The sequence below is a fragment of the Cinclus cinclus genome, chromosome 22 (assembly GCF_963662255.1).
Source record: "Cinclus cinclus chromosome 22, bCinCin1.1, whole genome shotgun sequence".
NCBI classification, from domain to species: domain Eukaryota; kingdom Metazoa; phylum Chordata; class Aves; order Passeriformes; family Cinclidae; genus Cinclus; species Cinclus cinclus.
In genome coordinates this window covers 6,791,839-6,819,239 of record NC_085067.1, presented here as the reverse complement: position 1 = coordinate 6,819,239, position 27,401 = coordinate 6,791,839, and the positions used below count along the sequence as shown (strand labels likewise).

Below are 27,401 nucleotides of genomic sequence, written 5' to 3'. Positions count from 1 at the left end.
AGCCTCCTGTCAGGACTCCTTTGGTGGCTGCTGACTGTCTGCTGCTCCTCTGCAGCAAAGTGAGATGGAAACCACTTCATGCTGCAGCTCTGGGCTGTGTCAGCCCTTGGATCTGCCTTGGATTTTCTGTCTGTAACTGGGATGGATGTTTTGTCTCATTTGTCTGGGAGTGGTAACACAGCCTGGAGCCCAGGGATGGAGCAGGACTCCACAGACATGGGCATTTTGTCTATGCATTGCTTTCCTTGGTATTTTACCAGGAAAACAGTAGAGGAGAGAGTATTAAATGGAGTAGAGTTTGTGCAGCCTGGTGTCCTGTGATGTAGGAGCAGGTGCCACACCAGTGGCAGGACAAGTATCTCTGCCTATAACAGCAGGTCATGCTGGTTGGCAGCATGAAAAGTCTTAAAACGGATTATTATTTCATCTGCCTTCTGCATCTTGGGAACTTAATTTCACACTCTGCCCCCCTAAACATCCCCAAACAAAGTTCATGTAAGGTGGCTGTGGCTGGTGACCTGTGCAGTGGATTTGAATATTTATTGTCCCCCATAACTAATCTTGACTCACTTTTCCATGTGCCTTGGATGAAAGGGATCAGCCTGACCGTGGGTGAACATGCACAGCCCCTGGCAGTGTGACATTACTGTGTTTTGTTCTCTCTAGAATGCATGAACTGCACAAGGCTCGCTGATATGACCGAGAGGCTGAACACGCTGGAGGCCAAGGTAAGGAGCTGCCTTTATTCTCCTGTTTGACCAAAATTTCCAGGAGCTGCTGGTGAAAAATACATCGAGTTGGCAGGCCTGGAGAGATCAGGTGCCTCTTCCTCTGTCCATGGCAGTGGCTCTGCCCTAGAAAATGAGACATTGTTTGCTTCTAGCCCTGCTCCTTCCCTTTCCCATGTGACTGCATCCCTGCCTCAGCCCAGCTCCTCCAAAATAATGCTCAGACCTCAGAAATCTGTGCCATGTGTTGCCATCATGTTTGTTTGTCACTGTTTGCCTGTCACACCTGCCCTTCCTCTGCTCTGCTGTGTTTCTTCAATCCAGTCCTGCTTTTTTATCCCTTTTCTGAAGGATGGGAGGCTCTCATGCACAGTTTAGTGGAGACAAATATTTAGAGGGAGACCTTCACATTTTGGAGGGGGATTTTTTATTTCCTACAAATAGTTTTAATTTTTACCTACTGGGATTCAGATAAATTGTTCCAGTCTAGCAACAAAGCAGCTGAGTCAGCATTCCCCTTTGATCTGTGGTCCCTCCTGTGACAGCCCACTCTTGGCTGTTACTTATCCTGCTTTGGTCTTTTTAAGGCATTTACTGCTGTTATTATTCATTAACTGATGCTTATCAATGACATAAAAGAATTTAGGGAGAAACCTTTGTGGAGGGAGGTGGTGGTTGTGTGGTGTTTTTGAGGCCAGTACATGATATTATGGTAATTTGGGAATTGTTTGTGCTGAGATGAATTCTGGAGCCTCCTCAAAGCCTTCACAGTTATATTTCACTACAGGAAAATGAAGGGGTGGGGGGAATGAAATTCTGGGGAACAGGATTGTTGGAGTGGAAACAACTGGTACAATGCAAAGGACAAAAGGGAGCTGGGTTGTTTGTCTGAGCTGCAGGGGCTGGCAGGTGGGGCAGGAGAGAGGGGCTGGTGAGTGAGCCCTGCGTGTGCAGTCCTGAATCCAAGTGGCCTCAGAGAGATGTGAACCAGCCCTTCCCTCCCAGGCTGTGGCCAGCTGTACCTGTCTTCGCTTCCCAGGATTTCCTCTGCCTCACTGGACAAGGACAGCCAGAGACTGTCCTGACATCAGTCCCCACTCTGCTGGCTGGTGCTGCTCAGCACTTGTGGGTAACGTGTAAAGACTGATGGCAACCTCAGCTGGGGCCTGGCAGGACTTTGAGGAGGGGAAGGAGGTTCTACCTGCCCAAATCCCTTTGGGAAGTCAGGCAGAGCGTGTCGTGCCTCTGATTTAGTGCTGCAGTCAGGCAGTTCGTGTTGTTGCTGTGATGGTTTTCCTTCTGACTTCCCTCTGCTCCCACACAGACCCAAGCTGGGAGCAAGGCTCATCAAAGGGGTTTACTTTTACAGAGGAAAATGAGTTATTGCCTTTGTTTTTTAAAGTACTAAAGACCATGTCTCTGCAAGGAGACCTTCTGCAGCACAGCCCAGCAAGGTCCTTATCAATCTTTTGGCTTCCACTTTGTTTGAAAAGCTGTGGATGCTTTGCAAAAATTGACTGTAGCAATGAAACAGAGAGTGAAGCAACAGTACATGACTGTACACAAGAGAAATATGCTGATTCCCCCTTTTTTCAAGGTTAATTTCAGTTCAGTTTGATCCCTGTAGCAATCTAATTAATTCAGTTGTTATTATTCAACAATAGCCAGCATCATTTAAAAGGTGCTTACGTTTGTTTGGTGTCGTCTGCATTCCTGCTCTGGATTTTGGAGGAAGATCCTTGTTTTGCTGGATGATCTGGATGTGATGTTGTCTCTCAGCTGTCCAAACTGTCTTTTTGTAATGTCCCATTTCACCACAGCAACCTGAAGCAGTTTTGAGGAGCACAGGAGGGATGGGATGGGATGGGCACACTCATCTCTGCCAGTGGCAGAGGCTGTTTCCCACTGGATTTTTGCAGGTTTGTTCTGCAAAGGCAGATATGGAATTTCATCCTCCCTGTGAGCAGAGCTGGATTTTCCTGCTACAGTCCTGCTCCCTCTGGAGGGAGCTGAAGTTGAGGCACTTTGCTGCTTTTGCTCTTTTGAATTTCAGTCCAGAATGACCAAGGTGAGCTCAGGGGATGGCAACAGGAAAGACCAGCCTGAGGTTTCTTCTTTTCCCACTTCTCTTCAGCTTTTATAGCAGCCCCCCTAAAAATGAGGATATAACCAGTAATGGTCTCATCTTTCTTATTACAAGGGTGAGCTGCTTCATCCAAACTGTAAGATCAGTGCCCAAATGAGGTAATAAAAGTAACCCTCTGATTTTAGTAATATCAGAGTTGGATCAGAAGGTGAAAAGGGAAAATAAACACAGAGCAAATGGAATGAAAAATGACTCATTAGGGACCAGTGCTTTTATTGCCCCTGGGGAGAAGGGAGGCTGAGCCATGGCTCAACTGCAGCAGAACCAACTCTTCACATGCCTCACACCTTCCTCAGTGCTGCTCTAGGATGTTCTTGTGCCTGGAGGTGTTTCTGCTGGGAGGGAGGAGGTGAAGGCAGATGGAATCAGGTTCCACCCTCATCTCCTGTTTCCAGCTCCCACATTGTCTCCCCAGGATGGAGTTCATGTGCTCAACACCAGACCCACGGAGTGCCAAAGTTCTGAAAGCTTGGCTGATGGTGCTGAGCTCAAAATCTGCAGAACACAGGATCTAGGTCAGGGAGGATGGTGACCATCCTGGGGTCCAGGACAAGAAATGGTGTGGACTGGAAGAAAACTACCCCATCCCCAAGCCCCAACATGCCAACTCTTTTTTCTCTCCTATGACATCTTAGTTTACACCCCCACAACACCCCCTGACCCCACAGGAACCTCCTTGGTGGGAGGGCAGAGCAAACCCTGCTTTTATTTCACAGCAAAGGTTTCACTTAAGCCAGCACAGCCCCTCAGTGGGAAGTGTGTTCAGCCCTTCCTGAATTTCCTGAGCCTGGTGCTGCCCTCCTGTGTCACAGGACTGAGTCCAGACAAACCTCGGGAGTGACAGCACTGCCAAGGGCAGAAAGGGCAGGCAGGGATGCAGGCAGGGATGCAGGTGGGGATGGAAAGGGAGCAGGACTGGCAGATTTGTAGGCAGGGCTGCAGGCAGCTGCACACAAATTTCTGCTCATTTTGCTCGCCCAGTTTCTCTAAGTAATCACTACCACAGAGCTCTGGGCAGCACACTATTAATTCCAGGTTTGGGCTGGAGTTGGAGTGCAGCACTTGATCTGAGCTGATCTAACCCAGCCTTATCTCCTGACACCACTCTTTTGAAGCTCGTGGCATTTCACTTCCAGCTTTAATGCCTGGAGATAGCATTACATATCCAGTGTCTGATTGATTCATTGTGTGATTGATAAATGACATGCATAGTTTTTGCATTAAAACAGTCTCTGTAATGTGATTCTCCACACAGAAGATTCTGAAAGGTTTTAAAGAAAATCTTTGTACGGTGCACAGAATTTGATCGATTCATTGCTATTTTTCTGAAATCACCCCATTTATTTAGGAGAGATTACCAACAGCACCTTCACTACCCATGTCTTTGGATGGTAAAGCATCATTACTTGGAGTCTTAATGTGATCATAGTATGAAATGTTTCTGTATTTCCCTCTTCTCCCAGGCAGTTACATGAGATACTGGCAGCTGTCTGGAATGTTTTATGGGGTTTCCTTTCTCTGATAGACAATAAAACAATTCCCTGCTGCAGGGGAGAAATATTTGGAAGATAGCAAATGTTTCACGGTGCTGTGACGTGGCTGAGAGACTGGGAGGGGAACAAGAATTGCTTGGCCATAAGGCTGCTGCTGGCTCTGCAGGGTGGACATGAGCAGTTGCTTGATACTTCAAGGACTTCCAGTGATTTTCCATATTCTCTATGTGATAGCCATGAGCAGGTATTTCCTTTCCTTTCTGAACAGGAAGGTGTCTTACTTATTGAACCCTAAGGTTTCCTAATGGCTCTGTGCAGAATCAGTTTCTCCAGCTCCAGCAGTACAATGAATTCAAGGAGAATTTGGGATGTTTCACAGGTAGGTATATAATAGCTGGCTGGTTTCTGGTAGCAGTAACAACCTGGAATCAATCCCTGTAAAACTTCTAATTTGATGCTGAGTTTCTGTAGGTTAATATCTCAAATATCCCTAAGAATAAAATGCAACTGCCTAACTGATACTTACAAGGAGGAACCATTATTTTTGTGTAACTTTGCATTCACCTCTTGTTTTTTTTTGCTGATCTGCAATAATCCTGATGATGAGGCAGTTTGGGTACTGGCCCTTCTCTCATTTGGGCATCCTGCTGTCTTTCCTAGAATGATGGTTAAAATCCTTTCCTTCTAAAGTCTAGTAATTTTTGGACCTTATTTCTTATCACTGTTGGATTGAAGGAGCAGTCTGTCCCCTAAGACTGTTCCATGTGTTTGGCCAATGCTGTAAATCGTTTGCCAGAACAACAAAAAGGCTGCAAAGGCCTCCTCATCCACCATTCCCTCCCACAAAGTCTTTTAGTTACAAGTTTGGCATTTTTAGTCAAATGGATTTAATATTTTCATAGAATAACTTTGCTAAATTCTCTTTTCCTGACACACAATTTAAGTTTGCCAAGCAAATCCTCCGTCTGCATTTAACACACTTTTGGTGTGTTAAATACCTGGGAACACTGTTTACAAGCTTTGATTTTTTTAAGAGAAATACATTTGTGGGCAAACAATAGGTTTTGTCAAGGGAGGTGTATGAGGAGCCCAAGGGATGTACTCAGATCCTTTTGTAATCTGGTGTCCAAACATTGGAATTTCCACTTGATTCTAATCAGAAATTCTATGGGAGCTTCGTAAGTAAAGTACCACTGTAAGATAAAAACGTCTTTGGGTCCTTTTCCTTTCAATTTGCACCAAGGTGAGCCTGGAAAGGCTCAGTTTCATCTTTTCACTTGTGCTGCTCTCTCCCAGCAGCTTTTAGAGCTCTGTGGATGAGAAGAGCACACGAGGCACCTGAACCAGAGGTGAATCCCTGAGCCGAGGGCTCCTCACCTGCGGGCAAGCAGAGCTCATCCCAAAGGCATTGCTGGCCACAGGGGGCACTTGGTCAAGACTAAATTCACCTCAGGCTGCTCTGGATTCACATCCCTGGCACTCCTACATCCCCAGCAGGCCTCAGCAATACCCGATTTTGAGGGTGGAGGGTTATAGCTGCCGTGTGTATTTATCCGGTGTTTTAAAGGCACAATGGTGAATCTGATTTCACTCTGGGCTCCCCTGTGTGCTTTGTGTACGGGGTATTGAAGGATTGCTGGATCCTCTCCACATCTGGCTCCTTGGGGTGCCAGCTGTGACAGGCTGGGGGCCTCAGCAGCAAAGTAAATCCCACTGGGGAGCACATTCAGAGGAGCTCCCTGGGTGCCTCTCAGGACCACAGCCAATCCTTCCTTTCCAGCTGTTCTCTCAAGCAAATCCTTTAGGGTCTGAGGAGCTGCTGAATAGTGCCTGTGTTTCATCTGACCTGGGAGGGCAGCCTGTGCTTTTGAGTCTTCTCTGCCCTGATTTCCCTCCAGAAGGTATCTGCTGAAGAAAGAGTTGCATTTTCCATCCTGGTTTTGGAAATCTTGTAGCACTCTTTGCAGAAAGAACAAGAACTGTGCCACCTGACAGAAGCCTTTGGCCCTTGTTTCTGTCTTCCATGCACTACCTGATGACATAAATCTCACCTTTTGCTCTCACTGAGTCACTACAATGTCATCAACTGCTGCTCCCCCCATAATTTATCAATGCAACAAGAACTCTTCCATGCACTAATTATCTTGTCCCTTTAGCCAAAGCCTCAAAGATGTTGTAAGGATGAAGTCACCCAGGTTCTCTTTGGGCACCTGTTTCCTCAGATGTTGGTAGGCACTTAGTGGATGTCTTTTGGCTTTTGAAACCAAGCACTTGTGTCTGTGCTGGAGCCTTGTGCTCACAGGTCCCTCACTGCAATGAGAGAGAGACCATTCCCCATCACATTTTGTAAAACTCCCTGTTTAGATCTGTCTTGATGAACGATTAAAGAACTCTTATATTGCCAAATAATTTGCTATGAAGAAAGGTATGTCCAATAAGTTATGCAATTACCATTATTAATCAGTTTGTGTCTCTACAAGATCAAGGGAATCTTACTTTACACTGGAATTTTTAGCTGATGAGCTGGATTCATGCAGTTTCTTTTTATCCTCTTTAGAGAGGGATGGAAGGGAGTTAATTCCACGGATGCTTCAAGAGACCAAATATCCCCTGTTTATTAATTAATAATATCTATCTGAATTTTTATCCAAAGAAAAAGCATTCTGAGCTCTGTCATATCAACTTTTAAATCTTTGGAAGCCTGGCTGCTCTCCCCTTGTTTCTGACACCTACCTAGTTACAGGACATCAGGAATGTGAGCAGAGGACAGATGATGGGAGGAGGCCTCCTTTGTGAAATCTTTTTTTGATGAGTGGGAACAACAAAAATAGGGTTCTGGAAAGCCACTACAAGCCAAAAACGTCCTCTGACACCGAACATCTCAAGAAGATGAAAACCGTCCTCCCATTTCCATTGTCCCTGGCCCGAGCTTTTGATCTGATGCAAGAAATGTGGTATTTGTCTGAAGCTGAGAAAGTTTATTTGGCAAATGGAACAGGAGGAGGTGGGTCGAGTAAGCTGGGACTGAGCTCCAGGCACACCACGCTCGTGTCCCCGGGATCCACAGCCAGGCTTCGAGCCCTGGGAGTGCAGCAGGAGCCAGAGCCTGCCCTGAGAGCCTGGTGGGGCTGGGAGCCCCGGGGTGATCCTGCAGGCAGCAGCCTCTGCAGATGGCCTGAGCCCTGGCCAGGGCAGGCTGGTCCCCGTGTTCTGAGCTCTCCCGTGGCTCCCACACGCTGTTGGCAGCAGAGGTGGCCTCGTTTCAGTCCCTTGCAGCCTCCTGACCCAGCTCAGCTGTGTCTGAGCCGTGGGGTCTGGAGCCAGACACAAACCCTCGTGCTGCTGGGACCTCTCTTGCCTCTCAGGCCATTTAGGCTGATTTGAGTTTTTCCTTCCGTACGTGCAGAAAGACAAAAGTTTTGAGTGTTTTGCTGAGTTGAGGCCATCCTTCAACTCAGACTGCACATTGCAAGGTGGGGTGGAAAGGGTTTTTGTGTCCTGAAGGGATCTGCTGTCCTGGCACCGCAGGCAGCAACCACTGTCCTCCTCTCTGCCTTCCCTGGTTGGCTGGTGAGTGCCATCACCCATGGCTGCAAGACATATTTCATTTACCTGGTGGCATGAGGATATTTTCCTGCTTCATTCTCCATGGAGGCAGAACTTTTGTGTTGGAAGTTGTAGCAGCAACACAGGTGAGCACTGCTTGCAATGAGGATTCCCTGTGCAAACCACGCGTTCTTCCCTTGATGTTATCCCTCTCTCTACCTCAACCCTATTGACTAGAAAATACCAAGGTTTTAGTACTGAGACTTTAATACACTGCACATTTTGCTAATTTTCTTTCTGGCTGTGAGCCTCTGTGGTATCATTTTCCAGCAGTTTGCTCAGAGGGCTCGAAACTTTCTTTTTTTATGTTTAATGAAAGTGGGAATTCTCTTTGAGTCCCCTGACTACAGCAATGGCAGCCTTAAGAAAAACAGAACGTGACAGAAAATGGATGAATGTCTCCAGTGCTATTGCAGTGCAGTGTAAGGAGCCCATTTGTGCTCTGTGCTGTGTGAGCTGTGAGAGGACACTCCTTGCTGAAGGAGCTGTGTGTAGTTTGAGGTTTTTGAATGTGACTAAATCCCTTGTGCTTCCCCTTCTTTAGTTTGGCTCTGTGGATCTCATGGATGTGAGAGTTCTCCTCTTTCTGCTTTATTTCTTTTGGGCATTTCTTCAGTCCTAATCATAAAAACTAGAATTTCTCAGCAATTTAAAGTCTGGAGACTTCCTGACCTCTATCATTTCGTGCCCAGGGAAAATAAACTTGTTACTATGGTTTGAGCCTTAATGACTGCAAAGTACATATAGTCAATTTATAGCAGTGCATGCTGGATTATCCTGTGCATGGCTTTACAGCTTTTACAGCATTTATCAGCAGAGTGCTCATTTAAAACATGTTGTTTTAATGAAAAGGATACCCTTGCCACTGTTTTGTGTTGATTATGTGGTAACACATTTTTATTATCACCCATAAAAATGATTTGGAGCCGTTCCACTCCAGATGTGACCTTGGGCAGAGCCGTGCTCACGCTGCCCACGAGGGCCACAAGCCCCTGTGGTTTGCTGGGCCCTGACCATGGCTGCAGTGATTTAATATCCCTGTTCCCACAGCTCTGCAGAACACTGTCCAAGACAGCCCCTGTGTGCCCCTTCTTCACAGCAGGAGCATCCCACCCCTGCCCTGGCTGCAGCCCCTCTAATTTGCCACCTCCAGGGTTTACTCTGCCTCTCTACCCGAGCACCTTTTGGCAACATGCAGGTGTTTGCTGGGGAAGTAAAAGGATGATATAATAAATAATGTGAAGTGATTCAGAAAAAGTCTTCAGCTCACACTTGAGTCCCATGGCAATGGGAGTTAAGCACAGTTATGGTAAGGACATGCTTAAGTGTTTGTTGAACTGATAACACGTTTCCTGGAAAGTCTGATGAATAAATCATTGGGTAGGGGCACAGAGTGCAAAAAGGCAGATGGAACTGATTCCTTCCTGCCCGGCATCAATCAAACCTGGTGAAGAAAAGCATTGTGACTTTACTCCTTTTTGCTGTACTCAGAAAGCAGGACTCTGGATCTGTAAATAAAGATCCTTGCAATAAAGGAAGAATTTTGCTTGTTTGCAAGAGTGAGGTTCAGTTCCCTTGCACTTAACCCAGCTCCCAGTTTAATTAGTTTCTGATTCACCCCTGTCAGGCCAGTACATTCTGCAGGAAGTTCATCATTTCTGGCGCTGCTGCAGTACTGGCTCTCACCAGGCCTTGCAATAAAGAAGCGATAAACCTTGTAATAATTGCAAGTTAAAAACAAACAAGTGGAGCCAAGTCACTCTCATTCATAATTGCAGTGTGACTTCATTATGTAAAGACAACACAGTGTGTAAAGGCTGAAACTTCTAGGGATTTAGTGGAAAGTTTGAGCCATATTTCCTTTTATTTCCCATATCCCTAAATTAGTATTGCTTAGGTGGTTTTCAAACAGGAAAAGATGATGCTGTAACAAACCTCAGTATTGCATGCCTAGAAAAATGTTCCTGTATTAGAGAGCAGCTCTCGGTTTCATGGAGGCTCCCAGTGGGCAGGGAGCACAGCCTGATGGACAGCCTGGATCACATGGGGAATGTGGGGTCACTCTGCCAAGGAGAGAAGGTTGTAAATGGCCCACACACCAGAGATGCCTGTTGGGTTTATTTGAAGGTTGTGTGTTTGCAAGGCCTAGAAACAGCTGTGAGTTTTAATAACATCCTATTGCTTCTAAGCAGAGCTCCTTGAGTAAATAGCCTGCTTTTTTTTCTCTTTTTTAAATTTTATTTTTATTTTAAATTTGCTTGAAAGTTAAAGCACTTCAACTCTTTAAAAGCTTCATCTTCTCCATCATCTTTAATTTGGTTGGTATTTGTGCTTTTCCAACCAGTACTTGTCCTCAGTTTGCTACCCTGGGCCTGCAGTTATAGCCCTTCACCTTGTCCCAGCTCTCAGTAATTTCTGATCTTCTGGCTCTGGGTTTGAACAGCAGGGAAATGCTGTGTCCCCAACAGCACCTTCTGTCCTTGGTGTCATGTTTGTCACCAGGGGCACAATTTCACTTGAGGCCAAGTTCCTCGGGAGGCAGTGAAGTCCTCCCCAAGGAGGGTGTGTGTGTGACACACTCACAATTAACACAGCAGCTTCCTAGTTAATTGGTGCTGATTTCCTAAAACCAATAACGTTTTTATGCCAGAATCCTGTGGTCTGTGAGCAGAGTTATTCCCAGCCCTGTCTGGCAAGAAGAGGAGGTTCAATTCCTCAGGAACTGAGACCACATCTGAAACCTTCCAGGTCACAGATCATGGAATATTCTGAGTTGGAAAGCACCCACAAGGACCATCCAGTCCAGCTCTTAAGTGAAGGGGGGCTGAACCCACAGCTCTGAGCACCTTGCTGTGAGCCCCAGCTGACCTTGTGTGTGTTCCCTGTGCAGATCCTGCTGCTGGAGGCTGCAGAGAGGAGCCCAGCCCTGGAGAACAACCTGCCCATCACTGGCACCACGGCCACCTGGTACGAGGAGCTGCTGCCAGATGCCTTTCCCCTGCTCAACCCCGGCACTGTCCTCAGGAAAACCGTGGGGTCTGTGGGTAAGCCTTCACCAAATCACCCTTCCTTCACACGGTGCCTTTGGGGTAGCTGAAAAGGAGTCTGGGTCTGCTCTATCCTTGGAGCAGGGATGTCCTTGGAAGAAATCCATTGAAGCTGTGTTTTGCCAGCTGTGGTGGGCTGTGGCAGCCACGATTTCTGTTGGCACAAACATCTGCTGGGAGCTGCATTTGGGTTTGTTGGAGTTTTGTTAACCCCAGCAGGGCCACTATGCCTGCCTGTGTGCTTCAGTGGACTTGTTTTAAGTCCAAAGGATTTTGAGGCTTGTGCACATCAAAACATTCTTGAGGAAACTCCAGAGAACCACCAGGATCGCAGTGGGACAGCTCCTGCTCACCTACTGCACCAAATGCAGCATTTCCCCATCTGGGAGCAGTGCTGGGGGTAGAGGAATGGCTGCATGGGTTATTCTTGGTCTTATTAGGACAAAAAAACTTCCATGAATAGTGGCATCAGTTGCAGTCTGCTTTATATTTCCTAAATTTGCCATAAACACAATGGGCTGTTTTATGATCCCTCTTGTGGCATGAAAAAAAAATACACTTACAAGAAAGTCTCCCTCTGAGCCCACTTGGCCAGACAGAACCCCATGCATTGAATTTTCTTGACCTTGGCATCTTTTTTCAGGATCCCTGCTCTCTGTTTCCAAAGCCCTGTCTGTCTGTTGCTTTGCTTGCTCCCAGAGCAGTTCTTTATTCTTTAGGGCCTACTTTGCTTTTTTCTTCTAATTTTTTTTTCTTTCCATCTTTTTTAACCCAAGCAGTTTATTATGGCAGCCCCTCCTGACTGCAGCAGACTTGGAGCAACCAGAACAGTCCAGATGTTGTCCCTGTTTATGATTTGACATGATGCCACAACATGGAGGGAGGTTCACTAACAATATGTCCTGCACAGTATTCTCAGAACCACAGCCATGGCTGCCAGGAACTGAATTTGAGCAGTTTCCCCCAGTGTCCATCATATGCTCGTTCTGCCTTTTCCATGTCATTTATTTTTGCTGTGGCAGTGTCTCTGCACCTGTACTTTGCTGCACCAAAGTCAGCCCAGCAAAATGCCAAGTCCTGTCCCCGTGGAGGCTCCTTACCCGTGGTCATGTCCTGCTGGGCACAGGGCAGTGGCTGCCTCTCCCCCAGGCTTCCCTGTAGCACTTTGATCAGGCTCAGCCCATGGTGCAGGGTCAGCACCTCCCACCCCTGCAGCAAAGCCTGGTGGTCACCTCCTAAAGCAGGTGGTGATGTCTGAGCTGTGTGTGAGCCAGATTGCAGGCTGTGTGTGTGCTACCAGGTGTAGTCCTTGCTCACTCTTACCCTTTGTTTTTCTGGCCTTGATTTATTTAACCTGGTGTGGAATAATAACTGTGGTGTAATAAAGGAATCAGGAATGCGCTGGAGCGTTTTGAGCCAGGACAGTGTCTTTCAGCAATGAGGAATAATCACTTCAGTTACTCATTGACACGTGGTTGCCTGCTGGAGCCCCTACCCAGCCCCTGTGGGTTTCAAATCCTTGCTTTTCTGAAGAACTGGGGGGATATTTCATGGATCTGAGTCTCTATTTGGCCTCCTTCCCTCCCCACACCAGTCTGTGTCCATGATTCAAAGCCAGCCAAACAAACTCAGCATGGATTTTGGTGGAGTGAAGGGAACTCTACACAATTTAGGATGGAGGGGAACTGCCCATTCTGCATGATTTCAACACCGTGCTGTGACTTGCTGCTGGAAGCTGCCCCCAGGTTCTCCTGCAGAAATCTCAGATCTTTCATCGTGTGGGATATTGGAGTAGGTGGAAGTCAAGCCTGAGTGTCCTGGGTGATTTGGGGCTGTGGAAAGCTAAGCTTCTGTCCCTCCCACCCCTTTCCCTGAGCCTTCTGTGAAACATTCCCTACTTTGCCCTGCTTCTGGGTGCTCAGCCAAAATAAATCCCAGCCTTACCTTGCATGCCACCAAGCAGGATGGACCAAGGGCAGGATGCTGGGGCCTGACACAAAGGTGGGTGATATGGACAGGATGCTGTGAGTTCTGCAAGTGTTTCTGGATGACCCCATAGCTCTGGGCTGGCTGCTGCCTCTCCAGGCTGAGGTCCAGGAAAACTTGCTACTGTTTATGAGGGTGGTTATTTGTTCTGTGAGTGACGGGGCTGAGAATAGACAATAATTTAAAAGCAATCAGTGCTGTTGAGACAGCTGCACCACTGGCCTTTCTGATCAGATTGTTAATCAGCAAAATACATTTCTCTGAGTATTAAGAAAATATATATATACTCTGGCTGAGCCAGTTGGCAGCAAGAGACCTAATTTTTCATATCTATTTTTCTCCTATTCTTCTTTTATTTATTTTTTTTTTACCCTGTCCTTCTTAAACAGAACCTAAAGGACACAGAGGTGCAGAGGAGCAGCTGATACCACAGGGTAAGTTCATTAGTTTCTGCTATTTCTCTTTCAAAGCACAAACTGTTGTTATGCCCAGTCCTGTCCTTATGTCCCAAAAGCAGAAGGGTCCTGTGGCCAGGAACTCCTTGGAGCCTCACAGATGGAGAGGCTGGGTTTGTTCTTTGCATTTTATCTGATCATGGCCTGCTTTGCTTGGAGAGGCCAAATTCCAGTTTTATCACCTCTGAGACATTAATTCCTGAGCACACAAGGGATGGACAGCACTGTCTGATGGAGAGGAAGCACATGTGGCCAGAGCCAGCAGGGCATGTCCTGAGTGATGGGAGAAAACTCTTCTCTAACTGGTATTGTCTGTCAGGGGCACCAGGAGCCTCTGGGGATGCTCAGGGTATCCCTCTCCTAAGCTCCATGTCAACAGAGCAGCTCCTGTGCAGGGAAAACCCTGGGCAAGGAGGGGAGCAGATGGTATGTTGCAGGTTAATGACAGAGCCAGGAAGAAAATCCAGGTCTCTGCACATCTGGGTTGGTTTCCAGCGGTTGATTACTCACCCTCTGCCTTTTAAAAAGTTTTTTTCCTGTGGTCTTTTGCTTCATATTGTTTGGAGGATAAATGCTTACTACGGGCTTCAGCTCTTTGGAAGCAATGCCATTGCAGCAGAGTTGATTTATGCCAGCTGAAGATTTGGCCTCCCTCCTTTTCCCCTGAATCCTTCCCTCTTTCTTCCCCCTGTTGCACTTGTCTCCTTTAAGCTGGTAACACCATTTGTCACCAGTATGAGCCCTTGCCTGACACATTACCCAGTGCTGCTTCTCCCAGCCTTTCCTTCAGCACTTCCCCCTCCAGGGAAGGAAGTGCCAGTTTCTCTAAAGCTCTGCTGCAGCACTGGCATTGAAGATGCTGCAGGAAATGATTGCTCCTGGTCTGTAAGACTTCATAGGATTGAGTTATAAGGTTGGACTGAAGGATTGAGAGTGATTTACACAAGTAAGGGAATGTTCTGACCCACACTCAGCAGCACAGCCTGTCGTGCTTGCAAAACAGTTTCTGCTGTTCTTCCCTCTGTGCTGGAATTTTCTTTTTTTTTTTTTTTCTTTTTTTTTTTTTTTTTTTTTTTAGGGGTAGAAGCCTTTTCTAATGCTCTCTAATGAACAAATGCTCTTGCTTTCCTAAAAGGGCTCCTGATCACCTGCTTGGGCTTCCCATGACAGCATCCCCTACAAGGGGAGATCCATAGAAAAGGCTGCAGTTTGTGTCCTGTGGATAAGCAAATTGATCCAAATTAAAACCTGGCCTTAATTATTTGCTCAATACTCAAATTAAATCAGATCTTTCTTGATGACTGAATGCAACAAATGTACAGGCTCACACTCCCACTCAAAGCCATTGAGAAAATGCCATTTCCTCAGTCTGCCCAGTTTCATTATGGATTCAAGGCAGAGAGATTTCATTTTTGTAAGAAAAAAACAGTTCGGACATCTCTCCAAAATGGAAAAAAGAAGAGAGGAAGGGGAATCTTTCCAGGGGGCCTAATACTGGGGGATTATTGCTTTGTTCTGAGAAATGAGGTGTTTGGATGAATGTCTGGGGTGACAAGGTTTAGTACCCCTGGCAATCTATCCCACATGTAGAGTGGGAACTGGATCCAAATGTGGGAGCTGCAAATCCTGTGAGCCTTGGTGTGATTGTGCAGCCTTGTGCCCTGGTACCATCTGGGAAGGTGCTGTCCAGCTTCTTTCCTTTTCTCCTTCTCTCAGACCTCCATTCCCATGCTCTCCACCCCCATAATGCAGCATATTCTGCTGGAACTGCTTCTGTGGGGACCAGTACCTCTCCTGATACCTGGAAAGGAAAAAGACACTCCTTAAGAGTTGACCAAACCTTAAATTGTTCTGCTGTGTTGTGGTCATATGTAATACATGGTCTAAAATCTGAAAATCTAAGTGCACTGAACTTTGGACTCATCCTGATCTCCCTCTGGCTTTGGAGCTTGCATCTGCCACTGCTTTCAAACACTCTGAGCCCTTTGGTAGCCCAGGAACCTCTGACTCTTATGGCTCTGACAGTTAATGCCTTTATTGTAACCATTAACCACTTAATCTGAGCAGACAGACCCACTCGCTCACATCTCCAGGGCATTAAAGCTTCAGTGCTGTTTGCACAGTGTTTAAATGTCTCTCCATGTGAGCCCAAGATGAGCAGTGTTCTTCTGAACAATATTATAGAATGGCCAAGTGTTATTATTTTGATAGTCTGGGGAAAATAATGTTAAGATTTTATTTAGTGTCACCAGAAGTAGTGATTTGGAGATCACTAATGCTGCCTTTGCACCTTCCATGGGCTTACCGAGTGTCTGAGTGGGCTTTCCCAGAAACATCCCACTGGGCTGCAATCACTGCTCCTGGTGTTTCCAGGCACCCTGGAGCCCTGCTCAGTGATATACATAACTGACACCCAGTTCCTGCAGAAATGGGAGGGCATTAATGTCACTTTGGGATGAAAAAACCTGTGCACAGCATGGAGCCCTTGCAAGATGAATGAACACAGGAGAAACCAGGGAGACATCATTGATACAGAACCTCTGGGTGATGTGTATAGAGAAAGTGGGAGATGTGATTTGATTTTCTTTGGCAAATCTATTTTGTGTATTTTGGTACATTGGGATGGCTCTGGAGTTTATGTGTGTCAGGATGAACCCAGCAGGACACATCCAGACCCTGCCCAGAGCCTTGGGAAGGGGCCAGTGTGGGCTCAGTGTAGCTCTGCCCAGCACATCCCAGCTGGAGCTGCACATCCTGCTGACTTTTTGGGGAGGGTCTTGTGCATGGGGCCATGCTTTTTCCTTACAGGATTGAAGGAAGAAGATGAGAAGCAAAGTCCAGTCTGGCTTGTCTGGTCTACCTGTCAGACAGCTCCTGCCACCAGTGCCACCCTGTCTGTGCACTGCTGCATCACTGAGTCCCTCTCCTCTGCTTTCAAGGTTGCTGAAGCCTTTCTGACCTCAGCAGCGTCCTAACTTCCAGCTAATTTCCTTTCTGAACATTTCCAGGGATTCCAGGACAGGTTGGTCCCCCGGGCCCGGTTGGACCCACTGGGCTGCCAGGACCACCAGGGCCAAAAGGAGAGAAGGGACAACCCGGTGAGAGGGGCCCAGCAGGGCCACCAGGTGAGTCCTGCAGAAGGGCAGTGCTGCTGTGACAGGAGATGTTTCATTTCATACAAAGTGTCTCAGAGAGGGGCAGACATGCAAGATTTGAGCATCTTCAGTTGGTATCAAATCCATTCCAGGGAGTCCCCTGGGAGCTGGAATCAGCCAGGAGCTTCCAGGGCAGGCAACCACCTGCACGAGCAATGACAGACCCTGGGATTTCCTGTGGAGCTGGAGACAGTCTGTCCCAGAAAGCTGCAGAGCAGGATCATGTTTCCCCATCCTGCTCAGGAGCTGGAAGAAAGAGCCTGTGACCTGTCAGCCTTTGGAGCAGAGCATTCCCTGTTTAACCCTCACACTGGGTGCCTGTTTTAACTCCCTTTTTTCTCCACCATTGTGTCAAGCTGTCAGATGCCAGGATGTCAAACTAATGATGTTTTTGTATGTTAAGGGAAAAGGTTATGAGGCCGTTCTTTCAGAGAACACTCCATTCCTGTGCTAGGAGTCTTTCTTCATTCCCTAAACGTTCCTGAATGTTTTGATGAAGGCAATACTGCACAATAGGTGCCAGACCTCAGGCTCTGTGCCCTCTGTGTCTAAAAGGCTGTGCTTTGTGAGCCTGAGCTCGGGTAAGATTTAAAACTATGAGTATGCCTTAAATGTGAGAGCAGCCCTGAACACTTTTTGGCACTTTCTGGCAAGCTGTCAGTGGCCAAAGTCTGGCCAAGGATTTGTCTGCTTTTTTTGGTTTCTGTTTGCAACGAGAGCCTTCCAGCCCCACAGGACATGTGATCTGTCTGCTCCCAGACTGACTCTGCTTCCCTCCTTCTTCCTGAGCTTTCCTGGCAGGGAGGTGACACAGGTGTACCTGGGGGGAAAGAGGATTTGATTTCACACTTTGCTGCCTGTAGTTTCTCACTCAGCCTCAGGGAGAGGGGAGATTTCACTCTTTCAGCAACTGGGCTGCTCAAAGGCAGCACCTCTGAGCCAAGTCAAGCTCAGTCCTTTGCAGAGGAAGATGCTAAACAAAAAATAAAAAAGGAAAATTGGGAAGCTTCAATTGGAAAATTGGAAGTTTCTATTCTCCCCACCCCTCTGATTCCCTTAGCTGCAGTTCAGGATAGGAATCCTTTGTCTTCTTGCTGCCTTTTTACATGATAGCATCCTTAGCACATCCCCAAAGGCATTAACACATCCTCTCCTGCCTCTGCACAGGGATGTTGGGACCTCAAGGACCAAGAGGACTTCCAGGAGAAACCGGGATCCCAGGTCCCCCAGGTCCTCCAGGGCCACCAGCCACCCCAAGCCTCCCCCTCACCTTCCAGCAAGGGGTCCTCTACTCACTCCAGCCCACAGCTGAAAAGGAAAGTAAGTTCCCTCCTCAATTCCCATGTTCTCCTGTGGCATCAGCAAAGGGGGCAGGCACAGAGCAGCTCCCACCTCCTTGTCAGGCTCTGCCAGGTCCTGGGAGCAGCTGGACAATCTGCCTGCATTGTGTGGGTCTCTTGGAAGTTCCTGTTCAAGAAGGAACATCTTGGAAGCTACGGGGGTTCACTTATCCAAAATGAAGAACGAAGTCCCTGCTCTCCTAAACTGTCAGTGAGAGCAGGGTTTGGAGGATTTTGTTCTCTGTGCCTGTTTTTTTTAGGTTCATCACAGCCTTGAGGAGGCAATCTGGTGTCCTGTAAGCTTCTATCAGGAGTGGCTGCTGGGAAGAGGGTATCTGGTGAAATGGCTGAGCTCAGGGAGCATCACCTGAGAGGCAAGGGCAGAGGAATACAGAGTGGCAGATTAGGTGCTGGTGCACCAAAGCTGTGGGGTTGGACCCCTCTCGGTGCCACTGTTGTGGTGTTGGAATGTCAGGGTTGCTCAGGAATCAGAGATTTGTAGCTCTGGAATTAGAATAAGGACATCTGTTAAATGTGTCTCTTTCCCTGCCCCTGCAGATGCTTCTTCCACCTCTGTTTCTGGTGAATCCACATTATCCCACATCCACACAAAACACAGAATTATGGACTGGAAAGTCCACACTGACAACATGATTTATCCCTTCCCTGAAACAGGAGGGCCAGGGTTTCTTTGTGCTTATGCTGATTTTAAAAAATATGTTTATTTGATTTGTGCTGTGCAGGGCAAGAAAAGGCTTTCTAAGAAAGGCACATCCTGCACTTGAATTGGAATGCTGTCAGGTTTGGACTTGATTCTCCTGGTCCAGCCCTGTGTAGCTGGCAGGTAACAATGAGGAAACAGAGCTCAGCTGTGTCTCCCCTTGGTCTGTAAACTCTTCTGGGTCTCCCATCTCTACTCCCCCAGGCTTCAGCTGTGCCTCTTCCCCAGCTCTGCTGCTCCTGTCCAGCTTCAAAGCTCACTTGTCTTAGTTACAGCCAAGGATTACTAAGTCTCCCCATGTCTGACAGTTATCTCGAGCTCTCTCTTCCCTTCCACCCACTCTGCTCTCCTGACTCCTTTTCCCAAAAGTGAACAGATGTATTTTTAATTTAGGGAGAATTTTAACAGCTCAATTCTGTATTCAGTTACTTAAGGTGTATGGGTGGGATGAAGAACTGAGGTTCACTACTAAGATTTTCACAAAATACACATCAACATGCTGCATTCATCAGCCTGAGAGCAAGAAAGGTTTGCATTATTCACCTCACTTCTCTCAGGGTCACACCAAATGGGGCCATTCTGCCTTTTATTCCAAGTGATCCCTAAGGATGGTTTGGGTGCTGCTGCTGCCCCCTCCCTCCAAACATCCTTTGAATTAAACTCTTTCTTGGGGAGCAGTGGATAAATTGGGATAAAAAGTGGACAAAAAGTAAATAATTCTTCCCAGTTGATGTGTGAGAAGGGTGAACTCAGTATTGTGCCCAAATGGGAAGAGGATAAAGGGTGGATAATTATTTCTATTACCTCTGCCAGCACTGGGCAGCCACATGGACTTGAGAACAGGGAGGAGATGGTGACTGTTCCATTTACATCCCTGAGATCCCTAGGCATTCCTCCCTCCATGCCTGTGGGTTTCTTGGTTTGCAGAAGGAGTAGCCCAAAACTTTATGACACTTTTTCTTACTCCAAATCCAGCTGCACGTGTAAGTTATCTATGTGGCCATGACAATGTTCTGGCAATATCAAGTCTATTTTCTTACCATTTTGCCTCTGTGTTGGCTGATTTTGCCTCCCACAGGCTGGATGGACTCTGCCATCAGTAAAACTTAGCCTTGTAAATTCTGTCTATATTTTTAAAATGTATTTACTTGTTTTGAAAGGAGCACATCTGAAAACTATAAACACAGAATTCCAGCTGCTGACAGCAGAGGGAAGCATATTCCTAGTAATGAGATGTGAGAGCTGTATCAGGTTATTGTTATTATACAGAGTTTGGTTCTGCCTGAACATGGTTAATGCCTGTGCCTTTATTAATTGCAACAAGTTCCTGTTGGCAATATTTATCTACAGGCAGAAGCCAGAAATGGGGAGACAAATATTTTCTCACAGTTTCCTGAGCTGTGGTAAAAGAAATGGTCCCATTTTTCTCCCTCCAGATCAGGTAGCAGAAAAAAATTAAGACAGGATTACTTCATTTCCATCCTGTCTCAACAAATCAAGGCTATAATGGGGGAATTTATCCCTTAGTCAGAAACCTTAGCCCTCGGCCAGAAGCTGAGCTGCTGTTCCCCACTGCTGGGGCTGCTGCTACTGGGATCTCTCACTTTCCCTGCCACTTAAAAAATGAGTGATCAGGTACATGGTCTAGAGCCAGCTCAGACCTATTCCTTGTGCTGATACTGATGATTTCTAGGGAATAGTTAGAGCAAAGAATGCAACTCTCACTCTTGAGGGCTGTTTCCTTACGTCTTGCAGATCTGCAAAGGACACATGAAATAAAATTAACCTGTTTTCATAGAATCATCACTTTTGGAAAAGTCCTCCAAGATCAAGTCCAGCCATCAACCCAGCATCACTAAACCGTGTCCTCAAGTACCACAGCCACACATTTTTCAGCAGGGATGGTGACTCCACCACTCCCCTGGACAGCAAGAGTGGCTGATGGTGTGCCCAGCATGTCAGTGGTGATAAGGGACAGGGATTTGTGCAGCAGTATCCCAGTGCCTGCTGCCAGGAAGGCCCTTCTTGAGGAAGGAGAGCAGAGCAGAGGAAGTGAAGGGGAAAGAGAGGAGGAAAGGAATTGAGAAAACTGAGTCCTTTCAAAGTGTGCCCTGAGCTGCTCTGGCTGGGCAGCTCTCACCCTGTCCTTCAGGGCATTTCTGTGCTGTTGCAGGGTGTCTCTGTCCCCTTCCTGAGAACATAGGTGCTCCTACCTGACCAGGCCCTACTGGTTTCACTTTTTCTCTTGGCTTGGATAGGGGTTGGAAAGCTCCTGGAGCAAATTCAGTATCCAAGTTTTCTCCAATGAAGCACTGTCTGCTGCTTTGGGGTATCCAGGAGCACTGAAACAGAATCCAGCCCTTGAGCCCAGCAGAGCCTGGCTCAGTGCAGGAGATGGCTGAGAAGGGAAGATTCCTGCAACCATTTGATGCTATTTTGTGGCTGCTCTGACAGCCTCCAGCTGCAGAGAGCCCCAGAATGTCCCCCTGTTTATGAGGGAGTTTATAAGGAGATACAAGTTCTTCCTGCTGCTTTATGAGAATATGGAGGCAAACCCTTAAAAAAATATGAAGTTTGTGTTTTAACACACTTCAGTCTCATTTCATTCACAGTATTTTTCATTCAGAGCTGATCCTGGAAGGAAACCTGGGTCTGAGTGAGTCCTGCCTGGCCAGGCAGTGCCACAGTCCTGTGCTGCCCAGGCCAAGCAGGAGCTGCTGAGCCCAAGGGCTGTTGATCTGAGCTCTCTTCTGTGTCACAACTGTGGAATCACCTTTCATAAATAACGTTGAGTCGAATGTCAGGATGGCTGGATTTGTGGGAGTAATTCTGTCATTGTAATAATGTGCCATTTAGCTGGACTGTTTTGTAACCCAAATCTTTATCCCCAGCTTACCTCCAGCAGAAATTAAACCCTGGTTGTTTGTAGTCCATCCTCTGCCTCTCTCAGTGGATGTGCAGTTGATTTTGTTGATCACTTTAAAAACAAAAGGCTCTGCAATGTTAATGCCTTCAGTGCTGTTTGATGTTCATTTCCCAATTTCATCTTACTCCCAAGCTGTGATGGATTTTGACATAGTCAAATAAAACTCAAATTAATTGGATTACACACTTCACTGGGGTACCTTTCCTCCTGAACATGAGAAGAGTCTCAGTTGTTTTGTTTCAGGGCTGTGATGAGGGGGAAGATGAATGGGTTTAGAAACAGCAGTCCAATAAATACCTGTTTGTATTCAGGCTTTAGGCACAAAATGTGGTTCTTAGAGGGATCTGGGTTGGATCTTGTGCTGTCCTGCTACCAGAAAGGCATTGCAGAGGTATCCTGTCATCCTTGGCAGTCAAAGCCATTGCACAGTTTTCCCTGGGAGCTGCTTTCAAACAACTGGCCTGGAAGTTCTCTCTATCCTTGCCAATGCTCCAGAAGCTGGGAAGGATTTGCAAGGTGTCTGCTAAAATTTCTGGAGAGTTCATTCACCTTCTGACCTTTGAGCTGGACTCTGCAGAGTAAACAAACACCCTTCTGACCTCCCTGGTGTCACTTGACATTTGCAGTGAGACATTCCCAGTCTTTTCCTGCCCAGGGTTCCCCTGAATTTTACTGTGATGAGTTACAGGGATGGGTGGAAGGAAACATGAGCAAGCTTGAGGTCATGGGCAGGAGGAGGTGGACATTTTTCCTGCATGGCATACTCCAGCTGTGGAAAATGTGGGATTTTCAGAAGGTTTGCCATCCTGGTGACCAGGAGCCAGCACCTTCATCCAGGTTAAACAATAAATTTATTGTTGGTCCTACAGCAAAGGGTCAGGATAGGAAGCCTTGGGAGCACTAGGATGTGGGGTTCCCTTCCTTGCTTTGTGGCATCCTTGTTTTAGTTGTTAATTGAATTTTTGCCCAGGTTCCCACAAGTGTCCCAAAGTGTTGTGGGGTGCTCAGATAAAAGGTGCTGGTTACAGGTGTGCCACAGCACAGATCCATAGGGAACAGGGTTGTTGAATATCATTTTGGCATCACAATAAATACTGAGGGCTGCTTTTTTATTTATGATTATGGATTTTCTATTCAGATGCCAACTGAATAAAAACCTGCTGGCTCCAGGCTGAGAGAAGATATGGACAGGCCGCTGGGTTTTATTCTTGACTGGAGAGAACTGAAAAGATGTGCAAAAACTCCTGCAATTCCTGCTGCTGGCTTTCCCTTCCCTGCTCCACTCCCATTTCTTTCAATTTCCCAGAGCTCAGTGAACCTGCCCAATTGAACACCTGAAATAATCCTAAATGGCAGGAAAGTTTCCTGAGCACATGGAGGGGCAGAGCACACCCATCCCTGGGCTTTCCTGCATCCTTAGACCTCAGGGCATCTCCCAGCAGCACCTGCCCAGGTGAGCTGGCTGGGCTGGGGGGCTGTGCTGCCGGAGGCTCAGCAGGTCCCTGGTGCCAGGAGGGAGCCCCACACCCTTGCTTCATTTGCCAGGTAGCCACAGGTCAGGTGTGTGGTAGAAGTGGTGAATTTGTGGACAGTTATTCCAAGGCAGGATTCTACAGGTGTATAAAACACCAAGGTTGGGAGAGAAAGGACAGCTTGTCTGGGGTTCTCAGGGGTGGGATGAGCAGCTCTGCAGGACCAGGGGTCACAGCCCCTTTGAGAGCAAAGGGCAAGTGCTCCAGGAGCCCGAATCCAGCATCCTGCAGCACTGCCGGCCCTTGGCCAGCAACAGGCGCCAGAGGATTCTGGAGAGAGGTCCCGGCTGGGCTCGCACTAACTCTGCTCTGTGCCACAGATGGAGAACCCCAGCTGGCCTCCACCGTCATCGACACCATCATGGCTGGACTGCCCGGACCACGGGGAGCCCCCGGGCCCGTGGGGCCACCAGGTGACAGCCAGGGCTGGCTGCAGGGCTGGCAGGGTGGGCACACGCTTCTGATGGAGAGAGCGTGGTCCCTGGGTAACTGCAGGGAGGGAAGTGCTCCCTGCTGGAAGGGTGGTGAGAAGTAACTGGGGGTTTTATCTGTTAATAGTGGCTGATTGCTTTACCTTTGGCAGGACACATCTTGAGAATGGGGCTGATTAAAAGCTGTCTTTAAGAGTGGGATGTCCAGTGATTCCTTCCTGAGAGCAGGGCTGTCCTCTTCCCTGCTGCAAACCTGTCCTGTCACTGCAGAGCTCTACCAAGCAGGGTCTGCCAGATGCCCTGGGATGTCTCTAAAGAGTTTGGAGGCAGCTTGAGATATTCCAGATTTTCACCAGTACAACAGAAATCAGAATCTGAGATGAAAATTCAGTGACAAGCCTTCTTTTTCTCTGTGCTGATGGGTGGCTTAAATGATAATATTCCTGCAAATGTCAGCATTTCCCTGTATGATGCATATTTAGGAGTCAACTCCCATTAGCTGCAGAAAAGGCTTCTCCTTTCATTATGAGGGCCTTTCATTTATCCTTCAATTCCTTTATTCTTTGACTTAAGCATTTGTATGGTGCATTAATGATCGAGGCTGATTCAGCTGTACTTGGTGAATAATGTCCACATTGTTTCATCTCAAGGGTTGTGACAACTAAAGCAGAGAGGAGTATTGCTAAGTTCAGGCTAAGCAAATATCCTGTCTCCCATCTGCAGGTATAATTTAACAGCTACTGTTGAGATATAATTATTTTTTTCAAAAGGAACGAATCTGTTAAGTGACTGGTGAGACAAGTTGACCTGTTTAGATGGTGCTTAACTCATCCTAGAAGCAGCTCTCCCGTGGTACATATTTCAAATTAATTTATTGCCAATGCAATGAGTGAAGACCAAGAGAGAGCTTTGATTTCCCCTTCTCAGCCTCTCCTGTCTCTGGCCAAACTCCATCTCCTTCACATTCATCATCAGCTTTCTGACACCCCAGAGGGCCCAAGTGCAGCAGCCCTGGGGCTTCCCTTGCCACCTGAGGTTGCTTCAGGACCAGCCCTGCAGTGTCTCACTCTCATGTAGCTGTTCCATGGATCTAGTTGAAGTTTTCTCAAAAGTTGCATTTTAAGGAATGGAAATGGGGATGTTACTGACATCCTTCCTGCTTCTTTTTGCTACTTTTTCCTCCTAGAGCTCTAACATGTCCCCTAGGGCCTGGGGATGTATTCTGTCAGGATGTGGTGTCCAGTAATCCAGTGTTTGATGAAGGGTTCTCACTCACTGAGAGACTCAGCAGAACATGAAAGGATGTGCATGCCTTTGGAATTTAGGGTTTTTCCTTCTAAGTCTCCTTAAAATTGTCTTCAATTATGATTCCCACCAGGTCCACCAGGTGCTTCAGGACCCAAAGGGCCCCCAGGACCCATTGGAGCCCCTGGATCACAAGTAAGGTGCTTTGGTGCTTTGGGGTGAAGGGCAGAGGGGGGGTAAGGGGTGAAACATCACCTCATTACACAAGGAGGGAGAGTAATCCTAAATCTGCTGTTTTGTTCCCCATGAAATTCTGTGATGAAATTCCTTTTTCTCATTCTGGGTTGTGCTGAGAGGTTGAAATGGTTGTGCTTCCCAGAATTTCCCTTAATCATAATAATGCACTGTGCTGCTGCTGTGTCAAAACATTTCACTGTGGCCTGAGTTGTTGCAAAGGATCTGACATGGGCTTTACTAACACAGTGATAGGAAAATACTGTATTTCCTGTGGAACACATAAAAAGAACAAAAATGCATCAATGGGAATTCACTAATTCACCAGAGTGAACATGTCAAGCCTACTTTTCCAGACATAGCACTTTCTAGTCAAGAAAAATATCACAGATTCCCATCAGTTTGATTATTTATTGATACAAACGTTATGGAGGAGGGAGATAATAATGGAGTGGGAAAAACTCACTCCAAAGAGTTTGTGGTAGAAGAAGGGCACAGTACTCACATGGATGGAAAAAGCTGGTTAAATGGAAAGAAGTGAAGTCATGAATAGGAAACTGCCAAACAACTCCAAATTGTGGTTGGCTGATACAAAGGGACTCAGTTTTGAGAAGAATGTTGCTTAATGTGGAGGTGAAGCAGCAGCATCAAATTTTTCAAAGGAATCCCACAAGACTGGAGAGCACAGAGAAAGGTTAAGTAACTTTTCAGAGGGATGTAATTCAGATCTGATAAGAGGGGATTTGGAACTGAAAATAGAGAGAGAAGATTTCTCCTCTGTGTTTATTAACCACTTTGAAGAAGCAATGGACAACAGATTAAGGAAAGTTTGCCAGGGTAGCAGAATCCTTTCAATTAGGGAATGCTCTGGAGAACAATGAGAAACTCCAGATAGATATGAACACAGTGAGAGATTTGGCAGCCAAATGGCAGATGCAGTTTAACATCATTAAAAATAAGGTTATTCACAATTCATAAGTAGATTCTGCAGCAGAGTCTGGCTTTTTGACACGCAGCACACACTGCAAATCTTTCATTTTTGCCATGTGGAATTCAGTGCTCTTGAGCATCCCTGTGTCACTGTTGAGAGCTGTCAGGAGCAAAGGATGCTTGTGGACACTTGGGCTTTGTTCATGCTGCATGTTTGACATAGGGCCAAGCCTGGTCTGTGTCCTACCTTGTTTGGCAGCCCCAGAGAACCTCCTAAACCAGGCCTGAGTCTCTGAATCCCTGGTGGGGAGCTCAGCTGAGCTGTGGGGCTGGCTGCAGGCAGGGATCAATGTGCTGCTGGTGAGCACTGCTGGCTCCCAGCTGAAAGTGGGAGAGGGCTCCTCCTCTGCACCCTAAAATCACACGTGTGCACCCTCCTTGCACTGACCTCCTCACAGCAATGCTCCTTTCTCTGGCCCAGAAAACCCATTTCTCTGGGGGCTGATGTGGGAATCTGGGGGGTTGTTCCCAACCAGGCTGGCTTAAATCCCCAGTGGCCTGGATGGGAGCTCCAGACTCACTTCTGCAGCCTCCAAGACAACGTGCAAGTCACTTGAGGTGGAAAAAAAGCATCCTGTACCTGGCTGTAGGGAGAAGGAGAGCTGACAGGCTGAATATAAACAAACAATATTTTTCTCTCTTGGTCTGGTTAATAACTGTGGCTTCTCTGGGTGGATAAGTCAAGAATTTGGATCGATTTCTGCATAGCAGTTCAATTAGTAGAAATCTGGAGACTGTGCCCTTCTTAGCCATTGGTGACTGCTTTATAGATTTGTTCAACCCAGGGAGTAAAATTATTACCAGAGATTGGGTTTAATTTGAAAATTGTTTATTAGGGTGAGTGAATAGCTTCAAAATAATTTCCACTACATAATCCAATTAATTTTCAGGTATGTGTGCTTGCTCCTGCCACCCACTGAGGCAATTAAGAAGTGGGGGGAAGCAGTGGGGATTTTTAAGCTAAACATACTACCTGTGTATTAATTTCTTCTTGGTAACTGAGAACAAGAACTGTCCTGTCATAGTGATCCCAAAAAAATGTTACATCAGGGCCCTGCAGTGCATTAAAAGACCCAAATAGAGGGATCTGCCGAAAGTGCAGGATTTGGGATATCTGCAAACAGAGCTCCTGTTGTATTTGCTTGAGGGAAAAAGAGAACCCAGCCCAACTGCTTAATGGGTGTATGAGGTTTTCAGGAGCTGAGGATCACTGGGAAATGTATTCACTACACCTACACAAAGGTTGCACAGTAGAAATTAATTCCTTCTCATTCTGCATCTCTTCTAGGGCTTGCCAGGATCTCCAGGACAGCCTGGACCAAAAGGATCCAAAGGAGACCGAGGAGAGAGAGTAAGATTTTACATG

General features: G+C 46.9%; 1 protein-coding gene across 1 annotated transcript in view; it reads left to right on the top strand.

Annotated features, from left to right (window-relative positions):
- COL26A1 (collagen type XXVI alpha 1 chain) overlaps positions 1-27,401 on the top strand; it is a 160,991-nt gene that overhangs the window by 123,405 nt on the left and 10,185 nt on the right. The window contains exons 5-12 of the mRNA XM_062507127.1: positions 667-728; positions 10,864-11,017; positions 13,396-13,440; positions 16,470-16,586; positions 17,784-17,936; positions 23,456-23,548; positions 24,945-25,006; positions 27,324-27,386. Of these exons, the coding sequence (XP_062363111.1) occupies positions 667-728; positions 10,864-11,017; positions 13,396-13,440; positions 16,470-16,586; positions 17,784-17,936; positions 23,456-23,548; positions 24,945-25,006; positions 27,324-27,386 (749 nt within the window). The remainder of the gene's footprint in view (positions 1-666; positions 729-10,863; positions 11,018-13,395; positions 13,441-16,469; positions 16,587-17,783; positions 17,937-23,455; positions 23,549-24,944; positions 25,007-27,323; positions 27,387-27,401) is intronic.